Source organism: Dermochelys coriacea, chromosome 2 (genome assembly GCF_009764565.3).
Source record: "Dermochelys coriacea isolate rDerCor1 chromosome 2, rDerCor1.pri.v4, whole genome shotgun sequence".
NCBI classification, from domain to species: Eukaryota; Metazoa; Chordata; order Testudines; family Dermochelyidae; genus Dermochelys; species Dermochelys coriacea.
Genome location: NC_050069.1, coordinates 111,603,378 through 111,619,073, shown reverse-complemented (window position 1 = coordinate 111,619,073; position 15,696 = coordinate 111,603,378). Strand labels below are relative to the sequence as shown.

The 15,696-nt window shown below is 42.4% G+C and overlaps 1 protein-coding gene across 5 annotated transcripts in view; it reads right to left on the bottom strand.

Moving 5' to 3' along the window:
- Nucleotides 1-15,696, bottom strand: part of KIF13A (kinesin family member 13A) — a 200,521-nt gene that overhangs the window by 58,464 nt on the left and 126,361 nt on the right. For all 5 annotated transcript variants that reach the window (XM_038389681.2, XM_043508323.1, XM_038389682.2 and 2 more), the window contains exons 10-13: nucleotides 9,005-9,116; nucleotides 7,043-7,255; nucleotides 3,843-3,953; nucleotides 1,622-1,756 (exon numbers count right to left, since the gene is read on the bottom strand). In XM_038389681.2, coding sequence (XP_038245609.1) covers nucleotides 1,622-1,756; nucleotides 3,843-3,953; nucleotides 7,043-7,255; nucleotides 9,005-9,116 — 571 coding nt within the window. The remainder of the gene's footprint in view (nucleotides 1-1,621; nucleotides 1,757-3,842; nucleotides 3,954-7,042; nucleotides 7,256-9,004; nucleotides 9,117-15,696) is intronic.

The following is a 15,696-nucleotide window of genomic DNA, read 5'->3' as shown; positions in this document are numbered from 1 at the left end:
AATTAGGTCGATTTTATAGAAGTCGATTTTTTACAGTGGGCAACGCAATCACTGAGCTGCTGCTATCAAGGGTAGTGACTCTGGGAAATGTGCAGGTCATAGTGGATGGCTTTGCTACAATGGGGTTCTCTAACTGTGATGGGGCGATAGAACACATATCACTATCCTGGCACCAGACCAACTTGCCAACCAGTACGTAAAGCGCAAGGGGTACTTCCCAATGGTGCTGCAAGCACTGGTGGATCACAAGGGACATTTCACCAACATCAACGTGGGATAGCCGGGAACGGTGCATGACGCTCGCATCTTTAGGAACTCCGGGCTGTTCGAGCAGCTGCAAGAAGGGACTTACTTCCCAGACCAGAAAACTACCGTTAGGGGCTGTTGAAATGCCAATAGTTATCCTTGAGGACCAGCCTACCCCTTGCTCCCATGGCTCATTAAGCCATACACAGGCATCCTGGACAGTAGTAAGGAGCAGTTCAACTATAGGCTGAGCAAGTGCAGAATGGTGGTAGAATGTGCCTTTCGATGTTTAAAAAGTTGTTGGCGCTGTCTGCTGACTAGGTCAGACCTCAGCGCAACCAACATTCCCATTATTATTATTGCTGCTTGCTGTGTGCTCCATAATATCTATGAGAGTAAGGGGGAGACGTTTATGGCAGGGAGGGAGGTTGAGGCAAATCGCCTGGTGTCAGATTTTGAGCAGCCAGACACCAGGGAAATTAGAAGGGCACAGCAAGGCGCACTGCATATCAGAGAGGTTTTGAAAACCAGTTTTATGACTGGCCAGGCTTCGGTGTCACAGTTGTGGTTATTTCTCCTTGATGCAAACCCGCCCCCTTTGTTGATTTTAATTCCCTGTAAGCCAACCACCCGCCCCCTTCGAAATAAAGTAACTACTGTTTTGAAACCATGCATTCTTTCTTTATTAATTTAAAAAAAAAAAAGGGAGATAACTAAGAAGTTAACCCGGGTGGGGTAGGGTGGGGTGAGGGAGGAGGGAAGGACAAGGCCACATTTCTTATTGTAGCCACACTACAAATCAAACTGTTTGAATGACAGCCTTCTGTTGCTTGGGCCATCCTCTGGAGTGCAGTGGCTGGGTGCCCAGAGCCTCCCCCGCCACTAAGTTCTTGGGCGTCTGGGTGAGGAGGATATGGAACTTGGGGAGGAGGGCAGGCGGTTATACAATGGATGCAGCGGGGGTCTGTGCTCTTCTTGGCTTTCCTGCAGCTGCACCAGACGCTTCATCATATCCGTTTGCTCCCCCATTAGCCTTAGTATGGCCTCCTGCCTCTACTCTTTGCGCTCACTTAACGCTTTCATAACCTCTAACACTGAATGCCTCCATACATTCAGCTGTGCCCTATCAGTGTGGGAGGACTGCATGAGCTCAGAAAACATGTCATGGGAGTTATCCCATTGAAGTCAATGGAGCTAAAGTGCAAGGGAAAACATAAGTCTACACAATTGAGGGGGAAATCAGGACAACACTACTTTGCTGTAACCAATACTATGCGTCCATCACTCTAAATTCCAAATTCTTTCAGAAATTAAAAACAAGATTGGTCTTCAATATGATTTGTTAAATATGTCAGTGTCCTGTTTGCATTCTTACCTTTAAATAATAAACCAAAAGCTCATTGAGTGCAGGGTCTGCATTCAGATTAACCAGGTAACACTTGTCATCCCCAACCTTGATACCAGAGGACTCTAGGGAAATTCCCATGCTTTCTAGTTGCCTTTGCCTCTCCTACAAACACATAAAAAGGTTGAACTCACATATTATAGTTTGCAGAGACAATAAAATAATTAAATGAAAGCAAGGACTAAAGCTGAATACTAATCTACATACAGGACACGGCTACTAAAAGTATCATCACATAAATTACAGTAAAAGGATTAACTAAAATAGACAATGATCATACCCTGTATTCTTTTCTAGATTTTAATGTTATGCATCATGACCTACTACTTTAATGTTCACTCACTTTGAAAAGCACTTACTTAGGCAAGTAGTCCTACCAACTTCAGTGGGACTGCTCAGATGAGTAACTACTATGCACCATATGGGTTGCAGAATCAGGTTCTGACTCATCATGTCAATTGCAAATTTGTCACATTACATGCAAATACTAGAAAGATAAGCATACTAGCAGCCATAGGCGCCACTTCCCCTCTTTCCCATGGATGCTCAACCCCCTCTTGGCCCCCATCCCCATTCCAACCCCTTCCCCGCCCCCATTCCAACCCCTTCCCCAAAGTCCCCGCCCCAACTCCACCCCTCCCTGCCAATATTCCAACTCCTTCCCCAAATATCAGCCCCAGCCCTGCCTCTTCCTCTGAGTGCACCATGTTCCCGCTCCTCCCCCTGGCTCCCAGAGCGTGCTAACGCTGCCAAACAGCTGTTTGGCGGCGGCCAGGAGGGAGGGAAACGCTTGGAGGTAGGCAGAGGAGTGGGGACGCAACGCACTCAGAGGAGGAGGAGGTGGTGGTGGTGGGGCAAGGGGAGCTTGGCTGCCAGTGGGTGCAGAGCACCCACTAATTTTTCCCCATGGGTGCTCCAGCCCCGGAGCACTCACAGAGTCAGCGCCTATGCTAGCAGCTATGATTTCAGGTTTAGGGGCATGCCATAAAGTAGCTTGAGCTCAAAGTTTTATTTTGTTTTTAAAAAGCTACAAAGTACTTAATAGTAATAGCAACATTTCCCCAATTTTGTAAGTTATTCAGCAACACTGTTTTTGTTTGGATCTAAATGTTATTTTGTAGTATAACATTATATAAACATCATAACATACAGCTGATGCGTGAGAACTTTAAAATTCACTCTACAACCCACAAAGAACAAATAGCATAAATGATGGCAAATAAATCAGAATCTAAAAATTCTGTAAATTCTAATCAAAGGTAATGTTAGGGTTGTCTACAATGGGACACTCAGAAAAATTTATCCAAATTAGCTAAGGCTGCATCCGATGAAGTGAGCTGTAGCTCATGAAAGCTTATGCTCTAATAAATTTGTTAGTCTCTAAGGTGCCACAAGTACTCCTTTTCTTTTTAATTACAAGTGGATCAGTTAAACTGCAGTAAACCCTTGTGTAGACACATTCAGAACTGAATTGGCCTTCATTTAGGTTATCTTAGTTCAGAATTAAGATAAATGAATTAAGGTCACTTTAATTCTGAATGTATCCACTCAGGAGTTTAATGAAGTTTAAATAATCCATTTTTAATTCACACCTTTAGCTAATTCTGAATAATTTTCCCAAGTGCCCTTGGGAGACAAGTCCTTAATGACATCAGTAAGTTAATTTGTTTTTACACATTTTTTTTCCTTTACTTTACAGAGTCACTTCATGTTTAAGAACTGTTTTATAATAGCACACATGGATGAATACAATGATGAAATCCTGGCCGTTCTGAAGTCAATTTGAATTTTTTTTCATTGACTTCAATGAAGCTATGATTTCACCCATTGTATTCATGTTCCTACTTTGGTCTTACAAATCTGAAGTGGCCCGTATACACTGCCATTTGTTTTAAGTACATATCATGGCAGCAATCCCACTAAATCTGTTCTAATGAAACTGTCCGTGTCGGCAAATTACACTGTACTCTGGATGCAAGGTTGAATGAAATGATAAAAAAATGGAAAATACAGAGATGGATGAAAGACCAAGAGAGGGTGCCCCACAGAAGTAAAGGAGTAGGAAACAGAAATATCCATGGCCAGACTCTCAGCTATTGTAAGTCAGCAAAGATCCATTAAAGTCTATAGAGTTATGCTGATTTACACCAGTTGAGGATCCAGGTCTCAGTAGTTAAAGTATCTGGACTACCTGTGCAATTTCTTCTGTTTTCCTTAGCTTTTCCTCCCAGGTGACTGTAAGTTCTTTTATCAGTTTTTCAGATTCTTCCAATTTTTCCTTCAGCTCTGGTGCTTTCAAGGCCTTAATGTTGAGAAGAAGAAAATCATCATACATAAAATAACTCTGCTCAAGCTGATTTTAGCAAGCTGCTGGCCACAATAGGAATAAGTACCAATAGAGCCATGACCGGACTTTTCCTTTTTTTGTTGAGTTAATTTTACAGGGGAAACTGTGAATATGTGAGATAGATTCCTAGTTGAGCACCGAAAGAACAGTTGACAATAATGGGACAATTTTTCAGCTGGTGTAAATCTAGGTCACTCCATCAGAGCCAACAGAGCTATGCAGATTTATCAAAGCTGAAAATTTGACCCAATATATTTATGCAAAAACTGGGTGACTATATGCAAACAAAAATATCTAACAAGTTATTCCTTTGTACTTGGATTCTCAATCATCCTTCTTTAATTTATTCTTCTTATAACTATTTGAATTAAATTCCTTCACTAGATTCAGGACATGTGGAGTTCCTAATATTTTGCCTATTCTGATTTTGTAGGTGTCCTAGACAATTATAGAAAAATTGAGGATTGAAGATGAAAACTGGGACAGGTAGTGGGAATAAAGCAATATTAGATGTGCTCTAGGACTAGGAGAGGCTTCTCACCCTAATGATTGCCAAAAAGAACTTAAATAAGATGGTGAGACCATCCATGTGATCAGTAAAAATTCAGTAGGTATTTTTGTTTCTCATGATTCTTTGGTGTCAGTAAAAGGGTAGGAGAACAGTAAGCTTGAAAGTTTTATTACAAAATTACATAATTTAGTCTGACACACAAGACAACAGGTAATTTTGGGTAAATTCAGAGCATTTTTAGGTAGCTTCAAATACATCCTTGACAAGAGTAGAGAGACAAAGTGGGTGAGGCAGTATATTTTATTAGACCAACTTCTGCGGATGAGAGAGACACAAGCTTTCGAGTTTACACAAAGCTCTTCTTCAGGTATGGGAAATGTACTGAGAGGGTATGTCCACACTACAATTAGACACCTGCGGCTGGCCCATGGGGTTTGTGCTAAGGGGCTGTTTAACTGCAATGTAGATATTCAGGCTGCAGCCTGAGCTCTGGGGCCCTCCCATCTTGCAGGGTTCTAGAGCCTGGGCTTCAACCCAAGCACAAACATCTACTCTGCAATTAAGTAGCCCTTTATCCCAAGTCAGCTGGCATGGGCCAGCCATGGAGTTTTTATTGTAATATAGACATACCCAGAGTTCCACAGCTAAATACAAGGTGGAACAGATTGTTTAGCATAAGTAGTTAATATATATCAAGGGATCATTCAAGGTAAGTGGCCCATTAACACATCTGCAATCATGGGGTGAAAGAAAAAAAATGGCGGAGGGCTTCAGTGGGTTATAGATTGCTGTAATAAGCCATAAATCCAGTTTCTCCATTCAGTCAATTATTTTTAGTGTCTAGTAAAGTTATGAATTTTAGCTCCATGGCTCATCTTTTGAAGGTGTTGTACAGGTTTCCTTTGAGGAAATCCATATTTCAAGGGACCATTCAAAATGAAGTAAATGTTAACCACTTATGCTAAACAATCTGTTCCACCTTGTATTTAGTTGTGACACACTGAGTACATTTCCCAGATCTGAAGGAGAGATCTATGCAAACTTGAAAGCTCATCTCATCGGATCATTTTGAAGCTGATCCAATAAAAGATATTACCTCACTCACCTTGTCTCTCTAATATCCTGGGACCAATGCAACTATACCAACACTGCTTGACAATAGCATTCAGCCAGAGGTCGCCCACATACCATGAACACAAATGACAGTTTAATACAGAAACAATTACTATAACCTGATTTTTTTTTTTTAAATGGTTAGAAGAATAGGTAAAATTAGGCATTTTTTTAATTTATGGAACAGAATCAATAGTCTACAGTACAAAGAAAAACAGAAATTCATGGAAACTTTGCCGTTTCAGCCTCATATATCTTCTTTAACAACCTCTATACTAGCTTCTCTTTCTTGCTTACACCACACAAATCCACCCTCAGATTCATCTCTAATCTCATCTCCTACTCTTTACGCTTGTCCAAAGCAGCACTCAGAGGGCTCAGTGATCAGAACCTAAATGCCATAAGGCCAGTGGTTCTCAACCAGGGGTACGCATACTCCTGCTGGTATGCAGAGATCTTCCAGGGGGCACATCAACTCATCTAGATATTTGCCTAGTTTTACAACAGGCTACACAAAAAGCACTACCGAAGTCAGTACAAAGTAAAATTTCATATAGTTACTTGTTTATACTGCTCTATATACTATACATTGAAATGTAAGTACAACATTAATATTCCAGTTGATTTATTTTATAATTATATGGTAAAAAGGAGAAAGTCAGCAATTTTCAGTAACAGTGTGCTGCAACACTTTTGTATTTTTATGTCTGATTTTGTAAGCAAGTAGTTTTTAAGTGAGGTGAAACTTGAGGTATGCAAGACACATCAGACTCCTGAAAAGGGTAAAGTAGTCTGGAAAGGGTGTATCTCTCACACACAGGAAAGACAACCTCTGTCGTACAGAGCTCACAATCTATGTGGGAGACAAGAAGTGAAAACAACATATAGATGAGGGAAAACAAGGTTAACAGGGAGACCATTACTATTAGCATAATAGGCAGCGGTCACAGCAAACCAGTTCCCTTAGTGTTTTGGTCTCCTGACTATGTCTTTTACTGCCCCATTTAACTTAACCAAGCTACATCCCACTCCTTCCAAAAAACCCAAAAAATACCAAAAAAACCCCACAACACAATAAAAAGTTGAAAATCTACTATGCAGTTATGATCACAGGTTACGGACTGTTCTGTGCTGTACTACACAGTATTTACTTGTGCCTTTAGATTAAGTTCTTCAGGAAAGGATCTAGTTTGGCAAGGTACACCTTCTGTACAACCCAGTGTATGCTTATAATAGGCTCATGAATCATCAGATATTTCAGCTTATTTCAAGAAACAAAGTTAATGACTTACAATGAAATTAACAAAGCAATCTCACTTCCAAACTTTGTTGTAAGAACTACATATAGAACTAAATTCCTATAAACACACTTGTATTTCCTTATAGAACTCTAGATACACAGAGCTCCAAATAACTTTACCTCAGCTTGTGAGAGCTGTTCTTTCAATTTTTCCACTTCTTCACGTAGTTCTCGAATGACCCTGGCATTTGGATCTTCATTTACCACAGCATGATTAACTATCCTTTTGGCTCTGTCTGCATATCTCAGCGTAGAGAGCGTTTCTTCATAATTGTCAGCTGATGGGCTAATTGTGGCTATCATGGCAGTTTGGCTGTTTCCTCCCAAGTTGTCCTGTAAAGCATAATCTTCGAAAGTTTGAGGAATACAGGACATATTAAAACGTACCCCATGCTCTCTGTAGTCATAATGTGCCCTTGCAAAGAATGGATTTGAAATATATATGACATCTATGTAGACACCAAAGTGCACTGATTAATTTGAATCTGATCTATAACTCAAAAAATTTCTAAGTCTCAGTGCATTAGACATGATCCCACTACAGATTAGTACCATAGGTTATAAGATATCACTGCAGGCAGAGCAAAAACAGCAGCAGAGAATCTGTTCCTAGTAATATAGAAAGAAGTTTGTAGCAGCAGCCGCTCCACAGCTCATTAAAAATCAAGAGCTGGTGTGTATACACAAAATTGTATGCTCCGATCCCACAACACATCATGCTTACAGTTTGCCTACAGCAGACGTTTTCAAACTGTGGGGCGCATTTCTCCAGAGGAGTGCGGAGGAATGTTCGGGGGGGTCCAGTGCAGGGCTGGCCCCTCCCGATACCCAACCCCCTCTTGAGGTGGCTCAGGAAGACAGGCTCAACTGACCACATGTAGGAGACCTGTGTCTTTTTGCTCATGACTGTCATGCAGAGGAGCAGGCAGTGGCAAGATCAACGATGCACCTCTGCCTGGGCTGGGAACGGACAGCAACTCCTCCAACCCGCACACAGATCCCATCCCTTCCCCACTCATGTGATAGGGATGGCTGTACTCCAATAGCTGCCCTCGTGATGACTTCACACTCCTCCCTCATGGCATTTAGCGCCAATGTCAAACAGGCTGCCATTCTGAGCCACAGATAAGCGTGGGAAGAGAGGAAGTGCCAGGGGGCTGTGTGGACAGTGGCTCCTGGGACCAAAGGTGAGGAGTGGGGGATGGGGCTTGTATTATTCCAGAGCTGCATAAGGTGCCCAAAGCGCTGTGGGGAGCTTCCCTCTGCCTATAGGTTCCTGCCACCCGGGTCTGTCTGAGGCTGGCCCTGGTGCAGGGGATGAGTGGATTGCAGGCGGCCTTCCGAGGCCAGATCAGGGTGGCGTGGCTCCCCCTGGGTGATGGAATCTGTCAACCTTCAAACAGCGTAAAGAAGCTCAAACAGGGGACTCCAGGCCAGTGCTGCGGCAGAGGGGTGGGATCTTCACCCATTGCGGGCAGACGCATGTGCCCTGGAAGGTTACTCCCTGCCCATGACTGCAGCTGTCCTGGGAAGCCTGGCGCAGCCTATGAAGGAGATGCTGTCAGTACCACCTAAGCTGTGTTACTTCGGGATCACTGTGGCTCCTTCTTCACCCCTGCTGCAGCCAAACCCCGAAGCAGGAGTCACGGTAGAGTGCAAAGCCAGGGCGCCCAGTGGCTCACTGTGTAGAAGATGGCTTGCTCAGCTGTCTGCCTGTTCACAGCCTGGCATTCACAGGGTCACTGCACACTTTCCTGGGTGCAGCTCAGAGTCCCATTCCCCTATGTATAACCATAATGCCCCTTGCAGAGCCCACACTGTGCTCCCTCCCCCCCACCCAGGGCAGCAGCGGAGGCTTGGATGAGCCCCACATGGCAAGGCTTGGGGCAGCCCTGCACGGCAGAGCTTGAAGACAGAGCACCACCTCCATCCCTGACTCACCTGAGGGGGCCACGCAGTCTGTGGGTCTGTTTTGTCTGGGTTGGGGGCTGGGGCAACTAAAAATTGTAAGTCAAAAGGGGGGCTCAGCTCAAAAAGTTTGAAAACGACTGGTCTACAGGGTGAAATGAGACCATGTGTTACCTTGAGAAGCCAAGTGAGCACAGAATCTCTATAAGGCACAAACTTGTTTTTCCCCTTTCCTGCTGCTTGGTCAGCAAGTGATGATATAACCAACCCCAGTGTTGAGAGTGACCTAAGAAAACAGCAAAACATTAAACAGCTTTGTGTATATATTCCAAACAACATGATTTGGTAAAATGCAGAAGAGGAGAAGGACTTGAAAGAGAATTAGACTTTGTGGTTTGCAGTTTTCATATACAGTTTTGAAAGATGCCTGTTAAAGTAACCATATTTATAAAAAGAGAATTGGATTCAGAGAGCAGTCTAAGTGGCTGCCTAGGATTTCATACTGCAACCTGATGAGACTAAACCAGAAAGTTTGGAACTCAGTTAAAATATTACAATATTTCAAATACTTCAGCATATGAGGTTGCAGCATCTAATGTACCTTTCCTCAGAGGCTAAAGTCCAAAGGTAAGAGACCTTTTGCCTCAACACTTATTCCATAAGCACTGCTGACGGCACTGTAGAGCTGAGTAAGAGGGACTGAAGTCAACAGAACTACTCACATGCTTAAGCATGTGCATAAATGTATGCAGGTTCAGGGCCTAAATTAGATTGACAAAATAGCTGAAGCACCAGGTTAAAGGAAGTTAGTCTTATTTTAAAGCAAAGATTCTTACTCCTCCCCGCCCCCACGTTTCCAATCCGCACATAAACCCTTTACAAAGAATCAACTAATTAATGCTGACTGGAAGGAGGAGCAAGTCTGAATAGTTGGCCCTTTATATATTCTACTTATATTTACATATTTTAATATACTATATAGATATGTAGGCAGCCCATCACTATACGCTACAGCACTGTAAGTGTAAATAAGCCCTTAGATGTGGGTACAGTGGATCTTGGCACAGTGCCTATCAGAATGAGGCCATGACCCTGGATTGGGGCTTTTGAGTGCTAGTGCAATAAAAGCAGTAAATAATGGTCAAAATATGTTGCATAAAAGTGTTTTAATGAGATCTGAAGGATTCCAGCTGTTACAACTCTTACAGAAGATACTTCAGTATCATGTAGCAGAAGGACATAGTGGGATGTTATGAGAGGAGGCATGGATGGAGTGTAGACAAGGGAGTAGAAGGAAATAAGATTTAGGGAAGGGCATGTCAATTTGTCCTTATGATCACACATGCTAGCACAGGGGTGGCCAACCTGTGGCTCTTCAGAAGTTAATATGCAGCTCCTTGTATATGCACTGACTCCAGGGCTGGAGCTACAGGCGCCAACTTTACAATCTACCCCTGGCTCTGCCACAGGCCCTGCCCCCACTCCACCCCTTCCCCCATCCCCTGAGCCTGCCATGACCTCGCTCCTACCCCTCCCCCCCAGAGCCTCCTGCACGCCACGAAACAGCTGAATGTTTGTGGGGAGGGAGGGGGAGGCGCTGATCGGTGGGACTGCTGGTGGGCGGGGGGCGCTGGGAGCTGATATGGGGCTACTGACGTATTACTGTGGCTCTTCGGCAATGTACATTGGTAAATTCGGGCTCCTTCTCAGGCTCAGGTTGGCTACCCCTGTTCTAACTTGTATATTTGCCTATCTGTACATAGAATACCATGTATGAATGATCATACTATGCAGCACAAAGGGGTATTTTAATTTTAAATTGTTGTATAAGTGAAAGTACATCAGCCTTTGCAGTACTGTCAGCAACAACCGATTGCTGGATCCCTAATCTCTCATTTCCAGAGGCTGTGAAGATGGCAAATATTGGGATGCCACACGTTGCTCTAGTCCAGACCAACCTCCCAAGACAATTAAGGAGTACCAATAGCAGACTCTTAAAGGTGTGCTGTTGAATATCCATCAGCTAGAGGAACAGTGGCAAAAACAGAACATCCCTAGGAATAGAAGAAATGTAAAAGCAAGAGAAAGTGGAAAAAGTTTCACCCAAGGAAAAAACTAAAGCAACCTCTGCACCCAAAACTGCTCCTCAAAGGCCCCACATAAAGCCAACTAATTTAACTCTGTAGACCAGGCTTTAAAAAAGGAGCACTTATTTTAGTGAAACAATAGTCGTTTGTTAACACAGCATTAAAGATTTAACACTTTATTGCTGCTTCAGAAAAATGGCTTTAACTAGGCAGTGTGATCTAGTGGACAAAGCACCAAACAGACTCGGGAGCTCTGGTTCTATTCCCAGATCTGCCAGTGACCTGCTTGGCAGGTCACTTCACCTCTGTACTTGAGTTTCCACATCTGTAAAATGGGAATAGTGATAGTGACCTCTTTTGTAAGAAGCTTTGAGATTTACCGATGAAAATTGCTGTACAAGAGCTAGGCATTATTACTTTTATTATTATTATTATTATTAATAAAATACAATCTGTTTTATACAGCTAATTGTAAACAAATGTAATACCACCAAAATGAACATCCCTTAAAAATGAAGAAATTGTAACAAAAGCCATTGTCTAAACATTATAAGGCAAGTATTATGAGAAATGGCTGCAATAAAATAATTACACGATTCCAGTGTCTACTTTACCTCATAACGCACCAGAGATGTGTAATTACTTTAATCTAATCTACATAGCGTTGTCTGATATTGCTTACATAATGCCCTTTAACAAAAACCACTATCACCACCCAATAAGCTGGGACAGATCAGAAAGAGTAAGTTTACTTGGCAGCCTGGTGCAGAATACATGAAAGAGAATCGCTTCTGTGGGTTTCACATTTTCAACATCACATTTTCCTTATGCATGACTGGGCTCACTTGTTATTGTGCAGTTGGAGGCCTGCACATTCCAAACAAGTGCCTGAGTCAGCAGTTGTAAAGGTGGTGCTTGCTTATCCGAGTGGAGAACACTGCACTGAATGGCATAGTTTCAGCCCATTTCACTGACATCTAGGAAATAGAACCCAGCTACTGCTCCTAGTATTATGAAAGCGACTCAGATCACAGTATTGTGGGCAATATTAATTTTGTTTTCAAAGGCTTGCTTAGTAGTTACAATTACGATAGCAACAACTGTGGTTTTACTAAAAAGCATCAAAATTACAGCCTGTTTAAGAAGCGTGCTTTAACTCTTGGTAAGCACTAATCAATGGCTGATTTAGTCTGTGCCTCGTATTATGTGTTTTGTAGAGATTCCCCAGATACATTGCAAAGGACTGTGGGGTAGCGCTGCCCCTATGGTCAGTATGTTAGACAGTACTCTACTGGGAGAGAGGCAGCCACATTTAGCTCTTCTGAAGATATTTGCAAGGACCGAGGAAGACAGATACGGGGAGGTCCCTTGAAAACCCTGATGGAGGGGAGTAGCCACCAACACCCTCTGGAAGGAAGGTTGGAGAGGGCCATCTTCTTATGTTTTTTTTTTATATACAAAGAGAAGCCATAAGGCTGGATGACTTGCAAGCCTGAACGACTTATTTTAGGTTAAGGTAAATAACTAGAGAAAACAAACAAAATATCAATGAGAGCGCACAATGTGTGCATATCCTTTAAAAGGAGTTGCACTACCTCTGAGAACAAAACAAAAGAGCTCTCTGCAGAAAGCAGACTCCTTGGTCTAATACACTGATAGCAAGATCCAAGACTTTCCTATAGGAAAAGGGGAAGAGTCAAGGGAGACTACACCAAATATAAGCCCCAGGGGGATACAGGATGGATTGAAGAGGATTATAAGGGAAAACAGGAATGGAAAGAACTTGCAGCCAGAGGGAACAGGGGAGAGATTGGAAAATAGCACTGTCACCAGGAAAAGGCAGGTCTATGTGATAGGGGACTCTTTATTAAGAATAGACAAGCCTGTAACCAGAGCGGATCCAGAGAATAGAAGGGTGTGCTGTCTTCCGGGTGCTAAGATACGGGATGTAGACCTGAGATTGAAAAGGATCCTAAAGGGAGCGGGAAAGAAACCCCCTAATTATCCTTCATGTGGGAACAAATGATACGGCTAGATTCTCGCTGGAAGGTATTAAGGGAGACTATGCTAGGCTGGGGAAGACGCTTAAGGAAATTGAGGCTCAGGTGATCGTTAGTGGGATCCTGCCTGTTCCTAGAGAAGGGCAACAAAGACAAGATTATGACTGTCAACAGATGGCTTAGACAGTGGTGCTATAAGGAGGGCTTTGGGATGTACGGCCACTGGGAGGCATTCATGGACAGAGGACAGTTGTCTCGGGATGGACTTCATCTGAGTAGGGAAGGAAATAGACTTCTAGGATGGAGGCTGGCACAACTGATAAAGAGAGCTTTAAACTAGGAATCTGGGGGAGATGGTTGGGAGATGTCCAGGTAAACTCCACGCCAGATTTTAGCATTGAGAGGGAAGAAGACGAAGTAAGAAAGGATACAGCCGTGGGTAGGAGAATGTATATAAGGAGCAAGGGCAGTGTGGATACTAGTCTAATAGGTTATACTGGCTGTAGAATGACTGTGCCTAATAGGGTACAAAATGTGAGTAAGACCAAACAGCAAAAATTAAGATGTTTGTACACTAATGCGAGGAGCCTAGGTAACAAAATGGAGGAACTAGAGCTACTGGTGCAGGAAGTGAAACCAGATATTATAGGGATAACAGAAACATGGTGGAATAGTAGTCATGACTGGACTACAGGTATTGAAGGTATGTGCTCTTTAGGAAAGACAGAAACAAAGGTAAAGGTGGTGGAGTAGCATTGTATATCAATGATGAGGTAGAATGTAAAGAAATAAGAAGCGATGCAATGGATAAGAGAGTCAGTCTGGGCAAAAATTACATTGGGGAAGATAACTAGTAGAGCCTCTCCTACGATAGTGCTTGGGGTGTGCTATAGACCTCCAGGATCTAATTTGGATATGGATAGAGCCCTTTTTAATGTTTTTAATAAAGTAAATACTAATGGAAACTGCATGATCATGGGAGACTTTAACTTCCCAGATATAGACTGGAGGACCAGTGCTAGTAATAATAATAGGGCTCAGATTTTCCTAGATGCGATAGCTGATGGATTCCTTCATCAAGTAGTTGCTGAACCGACTAAAGGGGATGCCATTTTAGATTTAATTTTGGTGAGTTGCGAGGACCTTATAGAAGAAATGGTTGTAGGGGATAATCTTGGCTCAAGTGATCATGAGCTAATTCAGTTCAAACTGAATGGAAGGATTAACAAAAATAAATCTTCAACTAGAGTTTTCAATTTCAAAAGGGCTGACTTTCAAAAATTAAGAAAATTAGTTAGGGAAGTGGATTGGACTGAAGAATTTATGGATCTAAAGGTAGAGGAGGCCTGGGATTACTTTAAATCAAAGCTGCAGAAGCTATCGGAAGCCTGTATCCCAAGAAAGAGGAAAAAATTCATAGGCAAGAGTTGTAGACCAAGCTGGATGAGCAAGCATCTTAGAGAGGTGATTAAGAAGAAGCAGAAAGCATACAGTGAGTGGAAGATGGGAGGAATCAGCAAGGAAAGCTACCTTATTGAGGTCAGAACATGTAGGGATAAAGTGAGACAGGCTAAAAGTCGAGTTGAGTTGGACCTTGCAAAGGGAATTAAAACCAATAGTAAAAGGTTCTACAGCCATATAAATAAGAAGAAAACTAAGAAAGAAGAAGTGGGGCCGTTAAACACTGAAGATGGAGTGGAGGTTAAAGATAATCTAGGCATGGCCCAATATCTAAACAAATACTTTGCCTCAGTCTTTAATAAGGCTAAAGAGGATCTTAGGGATAATGGTAGCATGACAAATGGGAATGAGGATATGGAGGTAGATATTACCATATCAGAGGTAGAAGCGAAACTGAAACAGTTTAATGGGACTAAATCGGGGGGCCCAGATAATCTTCATCCAAGAATATTAAAGGAATTGGCATCTGAAATTGCAAGCCCATTAGCAAGAATTTTTAATGAATCTGTAAACTCAGGAGCTGTACCGAATGATTGGAGAATTGCTAATATAGTTCCTATTTTTAAGAAAGGAAAAAAAAAGTGACCCGGGTAACTACAGGCCAGTTAGTTTGACATCTGTAGTATGCAAGGTCCTGGAAAAAATTTTGAAGGAGAAAATAGTTAAGGACATTGAAGTCAATGGTAAATGGGACAAAATACAACATGGTTTTACAAAAGGTAGATCGTGCCAAACCAACCTGATCTCCTTTTTTGAAAAAAGTAACAGATTTTTTAGATAAAGGAAATGCAGCAGATCTAATTTACCTAGATTTCAGTAAGGCGTTTGATACCGTGCCACATGGGGAATTATTAGTTAAATTGGAGAAGATGGGGATCAATATGAACATCAAAAGGTGGACAAGGAATTGGTTAAAGGGGAGACTGCAATGGGTCCTACTGAAAGGCGAACTGTCAGGCTGGAGGGAGGTTACCAGTGGAGTTCCTCAGGGATCGGTTTTGGGACCAATCTTATTTAATCTTTTTATTACTGACCTTGGCACAAAAAGTGGGAGTGCGCTAATAAAGTTTGCAGATGATACAAAGCTGGGAGGTATTGCCAATTCGGAGAAGGATCGGGATATTATACAGGAGGATCTGGATGACCTTGTAAACTGGAGTAATAGTAATAGGATGAAATTTAATAGTGAGAAGGTTATGCATTTAGGGATTAATAACAAGAATTTTAGTTATAAGTTCAGGATGCATCAATTAGAAGTAACAGAAGAGGAGAAGGACCTTGGAGTATTGGTTGATCATAGGATGACTATGAGCTGCCA